The 18,636-nt window shown below is 36.9% G+C and overlaps 1 protein-coding gene and 1 pseudogene across 2 annotated transcripts; both read left to right on the plus strand.

Annotated features, from left to right (window-relative positions):
- Window positions 1-1,054: 1,054 nt before the first annotated feature.
- On the plus strand, window positions 1,055-3,748 carry LOC147381512 (protein PIN-LIKES 5-like; annotated as a pseudogene). Its single transcript, XR_015174505.1, has 8 exons — window positions 1,055-1,128; window positions 1,547-1,668; window positions 1,764-1,885; window positions 2,197-2,418; window positions 2,529-2,648; window positions 2,752-2,852; window positions 2,958-3,011; window positions 3,099-3,748. The product of XR_015174505.1 is annotated as a protein PIN-LIKES 5-like (transcript).
- Window positions 3,749-17,541: 13,793 nt separating this feature from the next.
- Window positions 17,542-18,226, plus strand: LOC147381513 (uncharacterized). The gene is made up of 2 exons (XM_086430317.1): window positions 17,542-17,955; window positions 18,074-18,226. The coding sequence occupies exons 1-2, from the start codon at window positions 17,542-17,544 to the stop codon at window positions 18,224-18,226; spliced, it is 567 nt and encodes a 188-aa protein (XP_086286443.1).
- The last annotated feature ends 410 nt before the right edge of the window (window positions 18,227-18,636 follow it).

Below are 18,636 nucleotides of genomic sequence, written 5' to 3' on the forward strand. Positions count from 1 at the left end.
TTTCACGCCTTTGTGAGCTGAAAAAAATAAAATGCAGTAAATAATAGTTGAATATTTCAATTCTTATCACTGATTAATAATGAAAAACTATATGTTCTTTTGTTGTAGTTGCATTTACTGTATGACATTGGCATACTTATATCAATCAAAATCTTATATTGCTATTGTGTCTCCTTTATCTGGCCATGCAAGTCATTCTGAGGGAGTCACAGGATCAAGATCTTGGGCCAGCGATAGTGTACTTTCTCAATTGTTTCTTTGGACATATTCAACCCGTTGGCCCAAAAGGTACTTCTAATTGTATGCAATCCAGAACCCAAAAGAAGGTACGAGAAACATGGATGTCTAATCTCTTTCCTAATTTCTTATGTAAGTCATTTTATTCTAGAATCTTTAGTCTTGAACTCTGATCTACCCATTGCCAGTGTATCTTAGTTTTCAGTGGCATTTCCGTCTTAGCAGATAACCATCAAGTATTATGCTGAGTAGCATGCCATTTTGTGTATAGGTTCGTTTGTTTCTTCATACACACATGCATAAACAAACATAGACAAATGCTCATATACTCATGTCTAAAGATGCTAATGAACCTATATTTTTTTCGTAAGTACCAAGGAACCTATAGTTGAATGAGTAGTTAGTCCTTATATAGGCATAACTAATGCAAAATGATACTGATGTAGGGCTAATCCCTATGTATGTACGTATGTAATGTCCTTAAGTGCATGTGCTTGTGTACCAATACCTATTGGACTTGAGACTTGCATGCAAGGTCATTTCAAATCCATTGAGAAATTCCTGTTTCCAGGCACACATACATGTAAGCCCTCATATATCTCTGAGCTGAGGCTTGATATTGTCCTCATTTGTCTCCATCCAGTGGTCGCATGCATTTAACATTAAGCATCTGCATGATGTAAAAGGAGTCGATTGCTACTGTGACAACACAGAGCATTTCCCTTGCATGTATCTTATATTTTGTACAATATTGCAATGCATGCTAATCTTCGATATGATTTTTCATTTTGAATGGCTGACAGGATCTATCATGTCAATCACAGTTCCTACCTTGTACAGTAAATATGAAAAACACATGGATAGATATGCTAGGTTGGTGCATCGGAAAAGGTATGAAAGCATATCAAGATAATTATCAGTTAAGTTGTAATCTAGGGTGGTGTCCCATTGCTTTGACAAAATACGGTGTCTACATGGCAGATTTTTATCTAAGAATAAATACATCGTGCTGTGTGCCTGAAGAAAATGGCTTGGTTAGGAGCCCAATGTGCTATAAATGCCTACCTTAATGTGCCACTTAGACACCGTTCCTATATTATAGGAACTGGACACCATTCTGGATCCTGATTTTTATAAAATGTGTATACATACCTTTCGATAAATATTTTAAAATTTTTGCTGGCAGTTCAAATTTCAATGAGAAGACTTGGTTCATTGGTTCTAGTTTTCTTGCGGAACCAAGTTGCTACAACAATGGAAAACCAAAATCAAACAATCTAACCCCATTTTATTTTGATCATCTCTACAAGTGGTTTATGCCAATTAACATTGGGATAATCTTTTTAGTTGGAGCAATTCTTGGATGGGGTGCTTGTAAAAATACTGAAACCGAACCTCTAGAAGGCCTGATCATTGCTACATGTTCAGCAGGTTGTCTCTAGAGTTCATAGTTTCTACTTATTCCTCAATATTCATCCTAATTACTTAGTCCTCATTAGTTTGCATTGTTGTTTTTTATTGAGCAGGAAATTTGGGAAACCTTCTCTTGATAATTGTACCTGCAATTTGTAATGAGGATGGTAGCCCATTCGGCGAAAGTAGTATTTGCAGCTCTGTTGGACTATCCTATGTATCCTTCTCCATGGCGGTAAACCAATCTTACATTTTCCTTCTTTCCATTAAATGAAACAGAATGAGTGGTGTTTGTGATCATACATTTGGGTTAATGTCTTGGAGAACTCCAAGTTGGATCCCTTCAATTATGCATCACAATTCACAAGCCAACTCAACTCTGTCGTGGGCTATTTATGAATCATCAACTAGGATTAAACTATGATGTAGCTAGTGGTGTCAATTGTCCTAAAGGATTTGTGACTCAATGAGTTCGCTACAGAGTGATTTTTCAGCTTCATTTGGTTTGGACTTCTAATTTTAAGACTAGTTTTTCACTTGATGCAGCTCGGTGGTTTCTTCATTTGGCCTCACACTTACCACCTTTTTCGTACTTCAGGCATAAAGTACATAGCACTTCTAGCGTCTAAGGAGGAATACTCAAGGCTATCCAATAAGGATTTGGATTCCAATGGGGAAACTCACCTTCTAAAGGGAGAAGATCAAGACCAGGTGGTTGTACTAGTGGCATCAACAAAACCCATTGATGAAGATACAGAGAACCAAGCTGTAAGTATAATATTGAGTTTCTTTGCTTGCCACTCCATGTGTTCTTGGTGATATATCAAGAACAATGATACTGGTCTTGATCCCAAAATTTGAAACTATTTTCATTGCAGATTGTACCACACTTATCCAGCGAGAAGCTCGTAGGTGACAAGGTGTCTTTCTGGGGTAAATTAACTGGTGTTCTCCACCAAATTGCTGAGGAATTATTGGCACCTCCGACCATTGCTGTTGTAAGTTCTTTTTATGATCTCGGTTTATATCCTTAAGAAATGCTTCACTACCTCTACTTTGTTGGTGGTTAATTCAAAATTATGCTTCTCTGTGGCTTATTAGATTGTGGGATTCATCTTTGGGGCAACACCATGGCTGAAAAATCTCATCATTGGTGATGGAGCTCCACTAAGAGTGATCCAAGACTCTATCAAATTACTTGGGTATGTAGTATTAAAAGTAAAACCTAAGCTTATCTTGCAAAACATTTGGTCTTTTTCATTTGTTCTTTTTTATTCTTGAATGCTGATATCAAAATTATTCTACAGAGATGGCACAATTTCTTGCATCAACTCTTATTCTTGGGGGCAACCTCACTCAAGGTGAAAATCTTTAATCATTCAGTTCACCACTTTGATTGATCTAAATTCAGAATCTTAACCAAGTTTATTATTTTAAACTTAAAACAGGATTACGGTCAGCTAAATTGAAACCTCTGGTTGTTATTGGAATTATTTGTATACGATACATGATCCTTCTTGCAATTGGAATTGGTGTAGTTAAAGCAGCGGGCGATCTTGGTCTCCTTCCGATACGTGCTTATGGTGCAGTTTACATTGCCACCAGCCATGAATATCGATATGTAGCTAATACATATTTGATGAAATCCTTTCAATCATCTCTTCATTACGTCCAATTGTCGAATAATTATGTGATAATAAATATTTAATTATGATTATGAAACCATTCACAGGTACTATGACACAATTGTTTGGTGTGGGTCAAAAAGAGTGTTTTGTCCTCTTTCTGTGGACATACTTGGTGGCAGCTCTCGCCCTGACTGTATGGTCGACAGTCTACATGTCTATGCAAGTAAGTAGTGGGGTGGCACCCACAATTCTATAACACAGTGGCCTCAATTACAAAAGACGTGACTCACAAGTCACAAACTGCACCAAAGATCTCAAGTAGTGCTAGTAGCCGCTACAGCCAATCAGATCCTTTCTTAAAGGTTCGATTGAATTATGTAATTGGTGATCTCTTTTATTATAAAATTTATTTCTGATTTTTAATCTTTTTGTATATAAATTAATGTGATAGACAACCTCGATGTTTTCTATTTGAGTCTATTTTGACCGTGGGTGATAGATGCGTAGAAAAAAAATTAAATTAAAATTTTTTTTTGAAGTTTAGATATCGATTTATGACTATTTTAGATATCGGTTTGTAACCGATGCCTAAAGTTTCAGATTTTGTACATCAGTCTTATAGATATCGGATTTTAAATCGATGTCTAATATAAATTTTTTTTATTATATAAACACATAGTTGGAACTGTTTAAAACCGTTCCAAAATCTGACATTTGGAACGGTTTTTAACCGTTCCAAATCCTAAGATCTAAAACGGCTTCCAGCCGTTTAAATTCATTAACGACGCCTCCATTAAAGACGGTCTGTTAACGGTTTCATAGTGACTTAGGAATGGTTATAAACCGCCAACAAAAGTTAATTGTCAATAGGCACGATAAAGAGGTTGATTGTAGCAAGTCTTCAAGATCCAATGAAGATAAAAAAATAATTTTCTCTCATTAAAAATATTTGTAAAATTAGAGAAAATATATTATAATATTAAAAGTAATAGATTTAGAGGTTGTGTCCAAATTTATTTATTAGTGATTTTATTTTTTTATATTGTATTTATTTTTTAAATTGTATAATAAAATTTATATATTGATCCAAATGAAATTAGACTTACTCAATGAGCCTAACCCGCCCAAAATTACCTAACTTGGGCTAATCAGAGCTCAACCTGATTTTAGAAGCACAATCTCGGTTTGAGCTTGGATTAATGAGTTCTAACCTAATGGTTGGATTGAGTTAAACTCGGGTAGAAAGTTCTACAACTTGGGTTGATCCGGGGTTGACCCCCTAAAAACTTATTTTTACAATTTGATTTTAATTTAAAATTTGGATCTTCAAGAACCTTCCATTTTCAAAGTCTTAGATCTAATCATTTTTAAATGTATGTTTTCCTAGTCATTAGTTTTAGAGCGTTGAAATGTCATTTGGACCAATGCAGTAGTCCACGTGGCCCAAACATCAACATTGGTCCAGGTCCTACATGATCCTTTGGTCCATGCAAAACTTTTCCTACATCTATATAATAAAAGATAACTGAATTGGAATAGTTGTATGTGACACAAATCTTTGTGAAGGACCTACTTTATTTTTTTACACGACGCCTACAATTTGAGAGGGTTACACTTTACAAAATACCTACCCTATTCTTCTTCATTTCCCTTATCAAATATCAAATATAATAAAATATAATTGAGTTAGAACAGTTATGTGTTACACAAACCTTTGTGTGAGACCCAATTTAATCATTTTCCAACATATTTTATAATTTGAGAGAGATTTACATGGCACGTGAGATTTGGGAGGTTTACACAGCACCTACTCCATATTTCCCTTTCTCCATTTCCCTTATCAAGTTGGGTGCAACTAGCCTTACTAAGTTAGTAAGGAGTTCACCATTACTAAGAGTCCTTTGCATTATTTTGTGACTTCCAAAAATCAATAATTTTCACTATTGAATTTTAATTTTAAACTTGGGAATTAGGTGGAAATTCGGTAGTGGTCCATTTTCAAAACCTTGGATCAAAGCCCAAATGAAAATGTTCTCTTATTTTTGTGGTGTTCGATTGCTAATGTGGTGGATCCATTTGAGCAAAACAACCCTTAGTAAGGATCAAAGCTTTTTTTTTTTTTTTTTTGTTAAATCATTATTTTCAAAAAGATAATACAACTACAACTTCATTGTCTTTTCCCTTATACCTTATAATCATTTTTCACTAATTCCTTTACAATTTTATTATCTTTTATCTTTTTATCCCCTTAACCCCAAAAAGGATGATTGTGTCGTAAGCGCACACGAGCAAACTCTACAATGTTTATACATTTATATTGAGGTATGAATTAATGTATCCTAGGATAAATCCCGGTCATTGGATTTCATGTTTAAATGACTGGGATTGAATGTTTTTCTATCAGAAAGTTTTAATCTATGCATTCTAGCCCCATATTTCTAGATAATACTAGATGGAAGTAAACTTTTAGCAGATCCTTCAATAAAAATAATTGATTAGAGGATCCAGTAGATGATAAGTGACAAATTGAGATGACTACGTTTTTTAATTTATTAAGCATATAGCGTTAAAGCATACCATCATTTTCTTAATAAATAAAAAAATAAATAAAAATTAAAGACAACCTTTTTTCCCCTTCTAGACAAACAATGAAAGATATTATTGTCTTTTTTTTTTTTTTTTATAAGCAAGCAAGGGATTAGAGGTTATTGGAGTGAAGATGGGTCCATGGGATCAACTCTCTTAGGCAAGTGGAAACTTGAACAAGCAATGAAAGATAATTGTATTAATGTTAAAAAAATTACAAAAAAGGAAAAGGGCCTACCTCATCCAGCCGAATGAGGCAAATCCTATCTCAAGATAGAATCTCTTGATTACTTGGATCTCAAAACATTGGAGCTCAAGTATCCACATCCCGATTTCCTTCTCTAGAGAATTAAGTTCTTTTATTTTAATCATTTGTTATACATATATCTTATTGTGAATTTACCATATTAAACCTTGGATATAAATGAATATTCGGATTGGATAGGATGTATATCCATATCTAATTTAAAATATTTGGCTCAAATTATCACTTATGATTTTACCTGACTTCTTAATGGGATAAAAAAAATTGTACCCATACTCGAATAACTTGAGTCGGATGAGTAAGGTAAATGGATATTATCTAACCCATTGCCAGCCCTAGCTTGCACTAGAGGATGCTGCAATTAGTACGTAGGTAGTACATTGAAGTGTACGTGTGAAAATTACATCGATCCGAATCTACTTGAACTGACAAAGATGGATTTCGACATGGTGCAAGAAAGATAGGGAGATTTTATTAACACGCAGGTTTTACTTATAATGCGCTAATTTAAATGTAGCCAATCATTTAATTCCAAAAGAATTGGTGTGTTGTAGGTAAAAGTTGGCTTGCAAATAGAATCTCTTGAATGATATAAGAGATTTATCAAGGTTAGGCCAGACATATATGCTAAGGAAATTTAAGCTTGGATCATGGTTTGATGAATCCAAAAAGAATAATTAGATCTAAGCAACCAAACCACTTCTGCCTCAATCCACTCTTACCTCAATCCAATTAACAAGAAAATCAAATCATTGAGGAAAAAGATGGAAGATCAAAAAATATGGATGCTTCCCTTAGAACACAAAACTCTCAATTATTAATTATTTAGGTTTAACATGGATAAACTTGAATTTGTCTAAGATTAACCTATCTAGATTAAGCGTAACACATAAGGAAATTTCAGAAATTTTGAAGGAGTAAACCTAATTAAAGTATTTAAGTATTAAATTGAAAGGAAGTTGAAGTCAAATCAATTAAATAACTTAGATCATCTTGCTCTTGGCTTCTTCAACCTCTCTAATGGAAGGAATTAACCACTCATCATTTCAAAATCAAGAAGATATGAAACAGAAATTCAAATAAACATAAACTTGATCTTCATTGATAAAAAAAAGGATAGAGTACACTGCTTTGATCAGTTGCAGAAAATTAAAGCGAATTGTGGTAGAAGAAGACCTAATCTAACCTATTGTAATTATCAAAAAAATTACAAGTGAGATATCTTCCCATTGAGCCCAACGTAGCCTTCTAAAGAATGTTCCCGAGTGGCACACATGTGAGATCATTCTTGGTGATCATCAACACGTGAGAATCAAGTCTTGAAAGAATGTTTGCCAAATGACATCACCCAACTGTGCCATGGTGAAACTTGCCTTCATATGATATATTGATGCCTTGAGTATAGAGAGGTTCTCAATTTTTTACTTTGGGTCTTTAATCTTGATGAATTGGCTTGAGAATCCTACAAAATAAATCGTACCAAATTAATCTCCCCCATTTACATAATAATACATGCAATATGTCATGTTTGAGCAAATATTATGTGTAAGCCCTAGAAATAGAAACATGCATGATTTCCATGTTAAAACCTTGAGTTATGCAGAAGAAAAATTGAATAAGTACCTTCAAAATACGTGATAAAATATAAACATTTAGGCACTTATCGACACACATAAACATGGCAAACGGCATTCCTAGAAAGAAAGCTTCATACACCACAGCATTGTTCGTGCATGGGAAATCTAATTTAAAGGTCATAGAGGGTTGTGAACATGATACCGTGTCGCTGGTTATGCTATCATCACTTTAGATTCCATTAAGTTTTCTCAAGAAATTCAGCGATGACACCTTTTGCAGGGAATGTGGCATGCAGGTCCGTCACCACATGTCCCTTGATCTCCTTTGGGGGTATTTAGGATATATGTAATTTTGAGAGTAGTAGCAACTATTTCGATAATTTTCCTGAAAGTGTTGGCTTAACCAATAGGCACTTTATGGGGCCAATCTTTGTGACAAGAAGGACCCCGTTCGCAAATAAGTAGTGTATGATCTTCTGTGTTGCATAAATTAAGGAAGCTTGTATTCTCGATAGTTATTTATCATGTCTGAACTCCTCTGAGGGAGTAACTAACATAGTAGATTGAGTTTTCCATACTCTCCTTACTTTCTCGACACAACAAGCCTCATACTGCATTATCTATGGCAGCCAGCTATAGCCTAAAAGGTTGATCCATCAGTGGCACTGTCATGGTCGGTGACTTGGACATTGCCTTTCTCATGTTACCAAACGTTGTCTGAGGCTCACTTGTCTACTAGAATCGAGTTCCTTTTCATATCCGCTACGTCATATTAGCTAAATTACGACTTCGATTTTACGGAAAAAATGATAGTAGTAAGCAATTGCTTTTAAGCGATTAATTCCATCTGTCGTGGCCATATAACTGTAGGCATCGAAATTTAAAAAGGCCCTTGTAGTCTTCTAAGTTAACAAAAAACCCACCAAATCAAAATTGGGCCCACAAATCTAAATTGGGGGTCTGTTAATCGGGATGGGCCTCATATGATTTGGGTTTGGGTTTTCGCAAATAAAGCCCATGATCTAACAAATTCAAGTGATCTATAAATTAAATATTGAGCCTTATACCCAAATAAATAAGTTTAGCCAATAATGATCCATAATATCCTTAAAATTGGATTTGGACAAATTTAGCCTTTTAAACATATCAATTAAACTTCTTTATGTTGGGGTATAATTGGAAAGCTAAATTACCTTTAAGTCTATAAATACAAGAGCCTCCCTTATTGAGAGGGGATCGGGATCACTTTCTCTCAGAAGACAGAAGCTCTCCCTCTAGATAAGAAAAAGTTCTCAAGCCCTCCTCTAGAGACAAAGCAAGGTTCTTTAGAGATCTAGACCCTACTAAAGAGAAGATTACGTACAAAGTCCTTCTCCGGAAGTCAAAAAAACCTTCTCAGCCGATAAAGCGCGAAGCTCGGAAAGAAGAAGATCTATAGAAGATCAAGCATAAAGCAAAGCCACCGTCCAAGCAACCTTCTCAATCGATAAAGCGCAAAGCTCGGAGAGAAGAAAAGCTACATACATCGTTACTATTTTGTATTTAACTGATAATTAGAGGAAACACTGAGATCTATATCTACTTTTCATCAAAAATTAATATAATCATTTACGATCTTATTTCACGAATCTCGAGGAAGATCCGTTAAAATTTATTGTCAACAAATTTCTGGCACGCTCGGTGGGACTGTCTCAACCTCTCATTTTTCAATCAACTACAAGAACATCAACTAAAGCATCAATGGCATGTCACAACGTCAATGCTATCGCATCTGCCACTACTGAGAAAGGTAAGAAAATCCTTTCTACCAATCTTGAATCTACTCAGGTTATTAGTCGTGATCATCATGTGACATGAACAATGACAAAGACTAGTGGATCCAAGCTAGTGGAGCCTCTCCAGCATCACTCCAAGAAACGTGCCACAAAAATGGCACTTAGCACGAAAGAATCGTGGGCTGACGTGGTAGAAGACGACTCGTCAAATTCTAGATCTGATTCGAAGTCAAGTGAGGGATCGTCGAGATCTATATCGATCACTTCTCCGTCGCAAACTCACACCTCTATCAGAGTAGTGATGACAGTTGGAGTGTTAACAATGGAGGAACAAGTTGTCCAGATGGCAGACACCATCAACAAATTAACAAAAGCAATGGAAGACAAAGACATTCAGATTGCAACCCTCGTTAGTCATTTGGAGCATAAAGATAAGGAGAATGAATCGAGTGCTGGACCTTCACATCCTCCAGGATTCATTCCCGAAGCGTACATGACTTCGTGTGAAGAAAAACGAGAAGACTATGCTGGCTCACGTAAAGCTACACGAGACCCACCACAAAGGTCTGTTGCCTCGCTTTCCGTTCAACAACTGCAAGCAATGATTACTGACACCATTTGTGCTCAGTATGGAGGCATGCCACAGTCCTCATTGGTTTACTCCAAACCCTACACTCAACGCATCGAACAAATGCATCTTCCAACGGGATATCAACCACCAAAATTCCAACAGTTCAAAGGAAAAGACAATCCAAAGTAGCATATTGCCGACTTCATCGAAACTTGCAACAACACCGGTACATTCGATGACTTCATAGTGAAGCAATTTGTTCGCTCCCTCCAGGGTAATGCGTTCGATTGGTACACCGACTTGGAATCCAATTCAATAGATAGTTGGATCAACTTGAAAGACTGTTCCTCGGCCGCTTCTACAGCACTAGAAGAACAATAAGTATGGTGGAACTCGCTACCGTCTAACAAAGGAAAGATGAACCAGTCATCGAGTACATAGAGCGATGGAGAAATCTTTTCCTCAACTGCATGGATCGACTCTCCCAATCTTCTGCTATCGAGATGTGTGTTCAAGGGATGTACTAGCAACTCCTTTACATCTTGAAAGGAATCAAGTCATACGCTTTCGAAGAGCTAGCTACTCGAACCCACGACATGGAGCAGAATATAGCTGTGCATCAAACTCCACGACTAAATGAGCCTCGAAGGCAAGAAAAGAAGGATGGCAAGTCCTTCAAAACTAAAGAAGTCTTATCTACCACCACTAGCAAATCTATCAAGATCACAGGTAAGAGAAGAGAAGATCAGCCAAAGCTGATTCAACACAAGAAAAAGGAAAAGCTTGGAAAACTCTCAAAGAACTTGAGGCAAAGGAATACCCTTTTCCTGATGCTGATGTCTTGGGCATGTTCGAAGAGCTGTTAAAATTAAAACTCATTGAACTTCTAGTGCCCAAACGACCCGAGGAAGCAGGTCGCGACAATGATCCGAAATATTGTCGTTATTATAGGGTGATTAGTCACCCGATTGAAAAATGCTTCGTCTTCAAAGAAAAGATTATGGATTTGGCGCGTCAAGGGAAAATTGAACTTGACTTTGTCGAAAATGTTGCTACTTCCAACATGACCTCTGTCACTTTTGGATCTTTTGATCCAATACTCTTGACAAGTCAATATGCTACGTAGATTTCATCTCCTCAAATCAGTAAAGTTTTACCTAAACCATCACAACTCATATCCGTACATTCTTATGTTGAAAAGGCCCATCCCACGCTGGGGGCAAGGCCACATCAAAGAAAAATCATCACCTTTCCCACTTTACTTCAACAAGGACCACGATCTCATTCAGCTTCAAAATCAAAGTTAGACATCTTAGAGTCTGCTTCAGTTGATGACGAAGGGTAGACAGTTGTCACTATTCGAAAAAGACGCCCTATATATGTGCCAACTCCTTCTATTTCGAAGTCAAAGAAAAAGAGAAGAAAGTCAAAACTAAGTACGGGGTCAAAGAAACGAAAGAAAACAACAAAGAAAAAAGCTTTCTGAGTTCCGCCCGTAGACCCTGAAGACATCTTTCAACAACCTCCCCGTGTGTCGGTTACTCTATTACAATTCTTACCAAGGAAGCTCTTGAAGGAAGTCTGCACGGTTTCATGTCACCAAGTAGAAGCGGAGGTGTTTGAAGATGATATTGATAGTAGATCAGAAGAACATCCTATTACTTCCTGTGATGGAGACCAGAAACTTGAGAAATACAATAACACCTCGAAAACAAAAGATTCGCAGATCGACTTGAATTTGTCCAGTGAATTTCAAAAAGTTAAGCTTATTTCAAAGCAAAGCTCAACTGGTTCAAAACAGGAAGTTCAACCTGACCTAGATCCACGACAAGACAGTATGTGTATGGCCACAATTACCTTCATTGATGAGGATCTCCAATTGGGATCTCGACCTCACAATAGGCCGCTTTACGTCACAGGTTATGTGAGGGAGAATAAAGTTCAAAGAATTCTCCTAGATTGTGGTTCTGCGGTGAATATCATGCCAATTTGTACCATGAAACAAGTTGGGATCTCGTCGGATCAACTTGCTCATAGTAAGTTGATGATCCAAGGCTTCAACTTGGGTGATCAAAGAGCTATCGGCATGATAAGACTCAAGCTTTCAATTGCAAATTTGGAGTCAACAGCACTCTTCCATGTGATTGATTGTAAAACTTTATATCACTTGCTTCTCGGTCGACCATGGCTACATGAAACTGGAGTAGTACCATCCACGTTACATCAATGTTTCAAATATTACAAAGATGGTGTGCAGAAACGTGTAATAACCGAAGATCAACCGTTTGACAAGGTAGAAACGTATTTTGTAGATGCAAAATTTTATTTTGGAGGGGACGTCATTCAAGAAGCACTTCCAGTTTCGATTCCTCATTCTAGTAAGCAAAAATCCAACAAAGGAAAGCATACTACGAATGATGCCGAGGAGATTTCTCCTAATCTTCGACTTAAGAAAAAACAAAATAAGAAGCAAGAATCAAAAACTCGGCAGATCAAGGTGGGTCAATCAATGATGGACGCGTCATCCACAATTGTGTTGCCAACCCCAATGCTTCGTTATGTGCCACAATCGAGACGAAAGCCGGGACTATCACCTTTCGAAGAGATTTCTTCAAAAATCAAACCTTCTGTCTCTAAAATCAAATTGGAGACGTTGAAAGAAGAGTTAATCTTTCCGATTACACCTCTCCAAAAATCTTACAATATAAGGACACCCGTGGAAAACGTTGTCCCAACTACGACAATCGCGAAGAACCATGAAGACAACCTCGCAAAAGTAGAGTTCAAAAGTTGATTCGGTCCTAAAACTTCCAAGTTATTCAAGATTGTCGGTTATGGAAAAGGTGAATCCGTGCGATTGGGTGAACTGCCACAGACTGATCAAATTCATGATTTAACTGCAACACAAGTCAAACTCGTTCGAGCTGGAGAAAGAGTTTCATTCACACGAGCAAGGCTAGGTTATACGCCAGAGGCTCCAATCAAAATTTCTAAGATGAAGACGGCTTCTTCACAACATACTACAGTAAAGGTCATCGATGAGTCTGTAGAAGAAATACCAGTTCCACGAACATCGATATTTGATCGAATTGGTGGCCACACCTCGACCATGTCGGTATTTGACCGATTGGGTGCTTTAGACAATCATCATGATGTACAAATTCATAAACCTTGTGCGTCTGCTATATCTAGACTTGGTCAGAATGTTGGGGTAAAAATACGAAGAGAATCACGACGACGACCTAAGCAAATGAATAAACATGTGGAGCATAAAGATAGTAGTGGCTTGCATAGCGTTATTCCATCTCGCATGAAACGACAAGCAGTTTTAGAAGTCTCAATATCAGATGCATTGATTGTGAAGCAACGCACCATCATCCTCACAAACCAAACGAGTAACAACCAAGCTTCAACTGTTGGAACAAACAATTCTGAAGATGTTGTTTCTGTAAATCATATTACCATTGAGGAATTCCCTGAAGAAGATTCTACTTCGTCAGATGAAGAACTCGAAAATGCTCCACCTGTCTTTGAAGAAGGCGGACAAGCCACTGTTGAAGACTTAAAAGAAATAAATCTTGGGACAATTGAAAAGTCGAGACCCACGTTCGTCAGCACTCTTCTAAATCAGCATGAAGAATCCGAGTACCTCAAGTTGCTACAAAAGTACAAAGACATATTTGCTTGGACTTACAAAGAAATACCAGGACTTGACCCAAAGATCGTTGTTCATCAGCTCGCAATTAAACACGGAGTTCGCCCAATAAAACAGGCACAACGTCGTTTTCGACCCGAGTTGATACCACAGATTAAGACAGAGGTTAACAAGTTGATAGAAGCTAGCTTCATCTGAGAAGTAAAGTATCCAGCATGGATTTCTAACATAATTCCGGTAAGAAAGAAGAATGGACAGATTCGAGTGTGTGTAGATTTTCGTGACTTAAATAATGCGTGTCCAAAAAATGATTTTCCGCTTCCAATCATAGAACTTATGGTTGATGCAACTACAGGACATAAAGCTTTATCTTTAATGAATGGATCTTCAGGCTATAATCAAATTCAAATGTCGTCAAAAGATGAGGAACTCACGGCCTTTTGTACCCCAAAAGGTATATATTGTTTCAAAGTTATGCCTTTTGGACTTAAAAATACTGGTGCCACTTACCAGTGAGCTATGCAAAAGATCTTTGATGACATGCTACATGACAAAGTCGAATGTTACGTTGACGACCTAGTAGTAAAGTCCAAGAAAATAGAAGATCATTTACAATATCTACGTGATACCTTCGACAGATTGCGACGGTATCAGCTCAAGATGAATCCATTAAAATGTACTTTTGGAGTTATCTCAGGCAAATTTTTGGGATTCGTAGTTCGGCATCGCGGTATTGAAATCAACTGAAACAAGATTGAAGCCATTCAAAAAATACCAGCACCAAAGAACATTTATGAACTCAAAAGTTTACAAGGTCGACTTGCCTACATTCGTAGATTCATCTCAAACTTAGTTGGGCGTTGTCATCCCTTCAGTCGATTAATGAAGAAAGATATATCATTTGAATGGGATGTAGCTTGTAAGAATGTTCTGAAAAGTATCAAGGAGTATTTTCTCAAGCCTCCTATTTTTTCTGCACCAATTCCCGAGAAGCCACTGATTCTTTATATTAGTGCGTAAGAAATGTCACTAGGAGCATTGTTGGCTCAAGAAAATGTCGAAGGAAAAGAAGGTGCACTTTACTACTTGAGTCGAACTCTTGTTGGACTAGAATTAAACTATTCACCCATCGAGAAGACATGTTTAGCACTCATCTTTGCCACAAAGAAATTTCAACATTACATGTTATCGCATATAGTTCGACTCATTGCGCGAGCTGATCCACTCAAGTACATCATGACAAAGCCAGTCTTGTCAGGAAGACTAGCTAAATGGGCCCTTCTCTTATCAGAATTTGATATTATTTACATCCCTCAAAAAGCTGTAAAAGGGTAAGCATTAGCCGACTTCCTTGCTGATCATCCTATTCTAGCTGAATGGGAATTGTCTCACGACTTGCTTGACGAAGAAGTATTCTCTATTGATGTGCTTCCAGCTCGGAGAATGTTCTTTGATGGCACAGCTAGAAGAGATGGAGCGGGGGCAGGTGTAATTTTTATCACCCCACAAAATGAAGTATTTCCATTCTCATTTTCCTTGACGAAGCTATGTTCAAACAATATTGCAGAATACCAATCTCTGATCATTGGTTTAGAACTCGGGCTAAAGATGAAATTACACCAACTCTATGTGTATGGGGACTTACAGCTTGTCATCAACCAACTCTCAATAGAGTATGACGTTCGAAAACATGAGTTGGTACCTTATCACCAATATGCTACACAACTTCTAAGTCAGTTTGAAGATGTCATCATCAAACACATACCAAGAGTCGAAAACAAGCAGGCTGACGCTTTAGCTAGTCTTGCTGCAAGTTTGGCTATGTTAGAAGGAGAGACAATGAGTATCCCTATCTGTCATAGGTGGGTATTACCTCCTTTGGTAGAAGAAAATTGTGAATCGCACGAAGCAAACACCATCGAAATAGCCGAAGTCAAAGATTGGAGACAACCACTTATCGACTATCTACAGCATGGGAAGCTGCCAGACGACCTAAAGCACAAAATCGAAATACGTCGTAGGGCACCTCGATTTTTATATTTCAATGATAAATTATATCACCGCTCTTTCGACGATATCTTGATGAGATATCTTAGAGATGATGAAATCCGAGGTGCTTTAGAAGAAGCACACTCTGGAGTGTGCGGTTCACATCAGTCAAGGCCGAAACTCCATCATAGTCTGAAGAGGATGGGATTCTATTGGCCTACTATGGTGAACGATTCTTTAAACCACTACTACCTTTACCTTTCCCCGGCAGCGGCGCCAAAATTCTGATGAGACTATCGTTGTTCTTCTCACCGGAGTTAATAATAATCTTAGTTTTACCTTACTTGTGGGGCAAGTAGGGGATCGAACCCAAGAGAAAGGAGGAATAGAGTTAAGTTAAGAAGATAAAATCTAAATTAACTAAAAGTAATTAAAACTGTTTTTCTTTGTATTTTTGAACTTATAAGAAGATGTAAAATTACTAGAAAATAAACTAAAGTAAATGAAATTAAAAGCAAGTAAACTTATGAATTAAAACACCATTGGAGGTGGATCTACCTAAAACATGTTAATGAGCAATTCCTAATCTCTAGCCTTTTTATAACTCAATCATAAGGGCTTGGTGTTAGCTCCTTAGATCGGAAAATTTTGTAAATAAAATGAAATAAGGGAACAAAAATAGAGTAGAATTCTTTGAAAACTTCTTACTACAAATTATCTAATTTAAGCATACTTTATCTTAATCTAATCTAAGCATAAAGTATCTATATTAAGAATAAAATGTGCAAGAAACTTAAAGAGAATTCATAAGCATTTTAAATAAAAGAAAGGCATAAAATTAGAAATAACACAAGAACTTGTTCTAGGCTTTTCCACTCTCCAATGGAGGGGAACTTAGCCTAATGTCATTGCAAGAGAGGGAAGATAAGAGATGAAAGAACTTTTCTTCATTTCATGGAGAAAATTACAACTTCTTCTTCTTCTACTTCTTACAAGACTATTTAACCAAAAGAAAATAACTAGAAAATGAAAATACAAAAAATAAGAGAATAGGCTAAGAGCCTTAGATTAAAGGAGTCTTGGATAAGAGAGCCAAGATGAGACCCTTTCTCTAGAAATGAAGGCTCTATTTATAGAGAAAATGTGTGTAGAAGAGTCTAAAAGTAGCCTCCACTTTTCTTTGCACAAAAAGACAAAAGAGGAGAATATGAGTTAAGGATTAGGGCATTCCAAAGGATTAGGGCATTCCAAAGTGTTAGGACATTCCAAAGTGGGCCCAAATGCTTTTGTCTTGAGATTTTGATTCCAATTTGTTGATTTTCTGCACAAGAAACACACGTAATTAGATTTATATAGTAAATGAATTTATTTATATATAATTAAGCATAATTAACATGCAACGTGGTGATTTGAGGCTTATCATGATTATTATCTTAATATGGATAAATAGGCATAAAAATCAAGATAAATATCTGAAAAATGTGTGTATAATTGAGTGTTTGGAAACACTCATCAGATTACATTCGTCAACCATCGGAGCCATTGCATCCTACAATCGCATCTTGGCCCTTTGACGGTTGGGGACTTGATGTAGTTGGACCACTCCCAAAATTCACAAGACAACATCTTTATATCCTTGCCGCAACTGATTACTTTTCTAAGTGGGCTGAAGTAGTTCCCCTTCGAGAGGTCAAGAAAGAAATGGTAGTCGACTTCATCAAAAGTAATATCGTTTTCTGTTACGGCATTCCACGATATATCATGGCAGATAATGGGAAATCTTTTAGCAGTACGCTAATGGATCAATTCTGTATGAAGTTTAACATTAAGTAGAGATGTTCTACAATGTATAACGCTGCAGCAAATGGACTCGCTGAAGCCTTCAACAAAACTCTTTGTAAGCTTCTTGAGAAAGTAGTTTCAAAATCGAAAAAGGATTGGCATGAACGAATTGGAGAAGCATTATGGACATATAGAACCTCATACCGCACCTCCACACAAGCCACACCTTACTCATTGGTTTATGGAGTTGAAGTTGTTCTTCCTTTGGAATGTCAAATACCTTCATTAAGAATTGCAATCCAAAAAAGTCTAACTTGCGAGGAGAATGCCAAATTACGTCTAACTGAACTTGAAGTATTAGACAAAAAGAGATTGGAAGCACAACAACGGCTAGAATGTTACCAAGCCCGACTGTCACGTGCATTCAATAAGAAAGTTCGACTACGCTCTTTTCAAGTTGGCGATTTAGTTCTTGCCGTACAACGGCCAATCATCCTCTCACACCGTTCTGGAAAGAAGTTTGATCCAAAATGGGATGGGCCTCATGTAGTGAAAGAAGTATACACTAATGGTGCATACCTTCTTGTAACACCAGAAGGATTACGTCTTGGTCCAATCAACAGTAAATTCCTCAAACGATACTATGCTTAAAAGAATAATTGCTCCCCAGCATGAGCCTAAACTATTTGACAATGCTCCTCAGCACAAGCCTAAACTATTTAGACACTGCTCCCCTGCACGAGCCTAAACTGTTTGACACTGCTCCCCAGCATGAGCCTAAACTGTTTGAGAATGCTCCCCAGCATGAGCCTAAACTGTTTAGCAATGCTCATTATCATACGAGCTTAAACTACATGATACTCCTGACCCGCATGAGTTAAAACTGTAAACGGTCCAAAAAAAAAAATTTGAAAACTCGATATGGCAATCTAGGGAAAACTTAAAGCATTATCCATTTGAACTACATTATGGTTTGATCCCATTTTTGGGTACGTAGGCAGCCTGTAAAGTTACTTCAGGTTCAACCATATCAACAAAAAAAATATACTCGTATAAGGAAAACGGGAAATTTTATTAATTTCAAATGAAATAAACAATGTTATAATTTCCTAAGTCCTATACAGTAAAAAAATAAATAAAAAAATAAAAAAATAAGCT

This window comes from Akebia trifoliata, unplaced genomic scaffold (assembly GCF_017979445.1).
Source record: "Akebia trifoliata isolate Shusen 1 unplaced genomic scaffold, ASM1797944v1 Contig00382, whole genome shotgun sequence".
Classification (NCBI taxonomy): domain Eukaryota; kingdom Viridiplantae; phylum Streptophyta; class Magnoliopsida; order Ranunculales; family Lardizabalaceae; genus Akebia; species Akebia trifoliata.

What these genes read in the sequence shown, in the direction of transcription:
- LOC147381513 (XM_086430317.1), top strand. Translation starts at nt 17,542, where the DNA reads ATGTATAACGCTGCAGCAAATGGACTCGCTGAAGCCTTCAACAAAACT. An exon ending in TTGGCGATTTAGTTCTTGCC is followed by an intron (nt 17,956 to 18,073) that starts GTACAACGGCCA and finishes TTGTAACACCAG; the next exon opens with AAGGATTACGTCTTGGTCCA.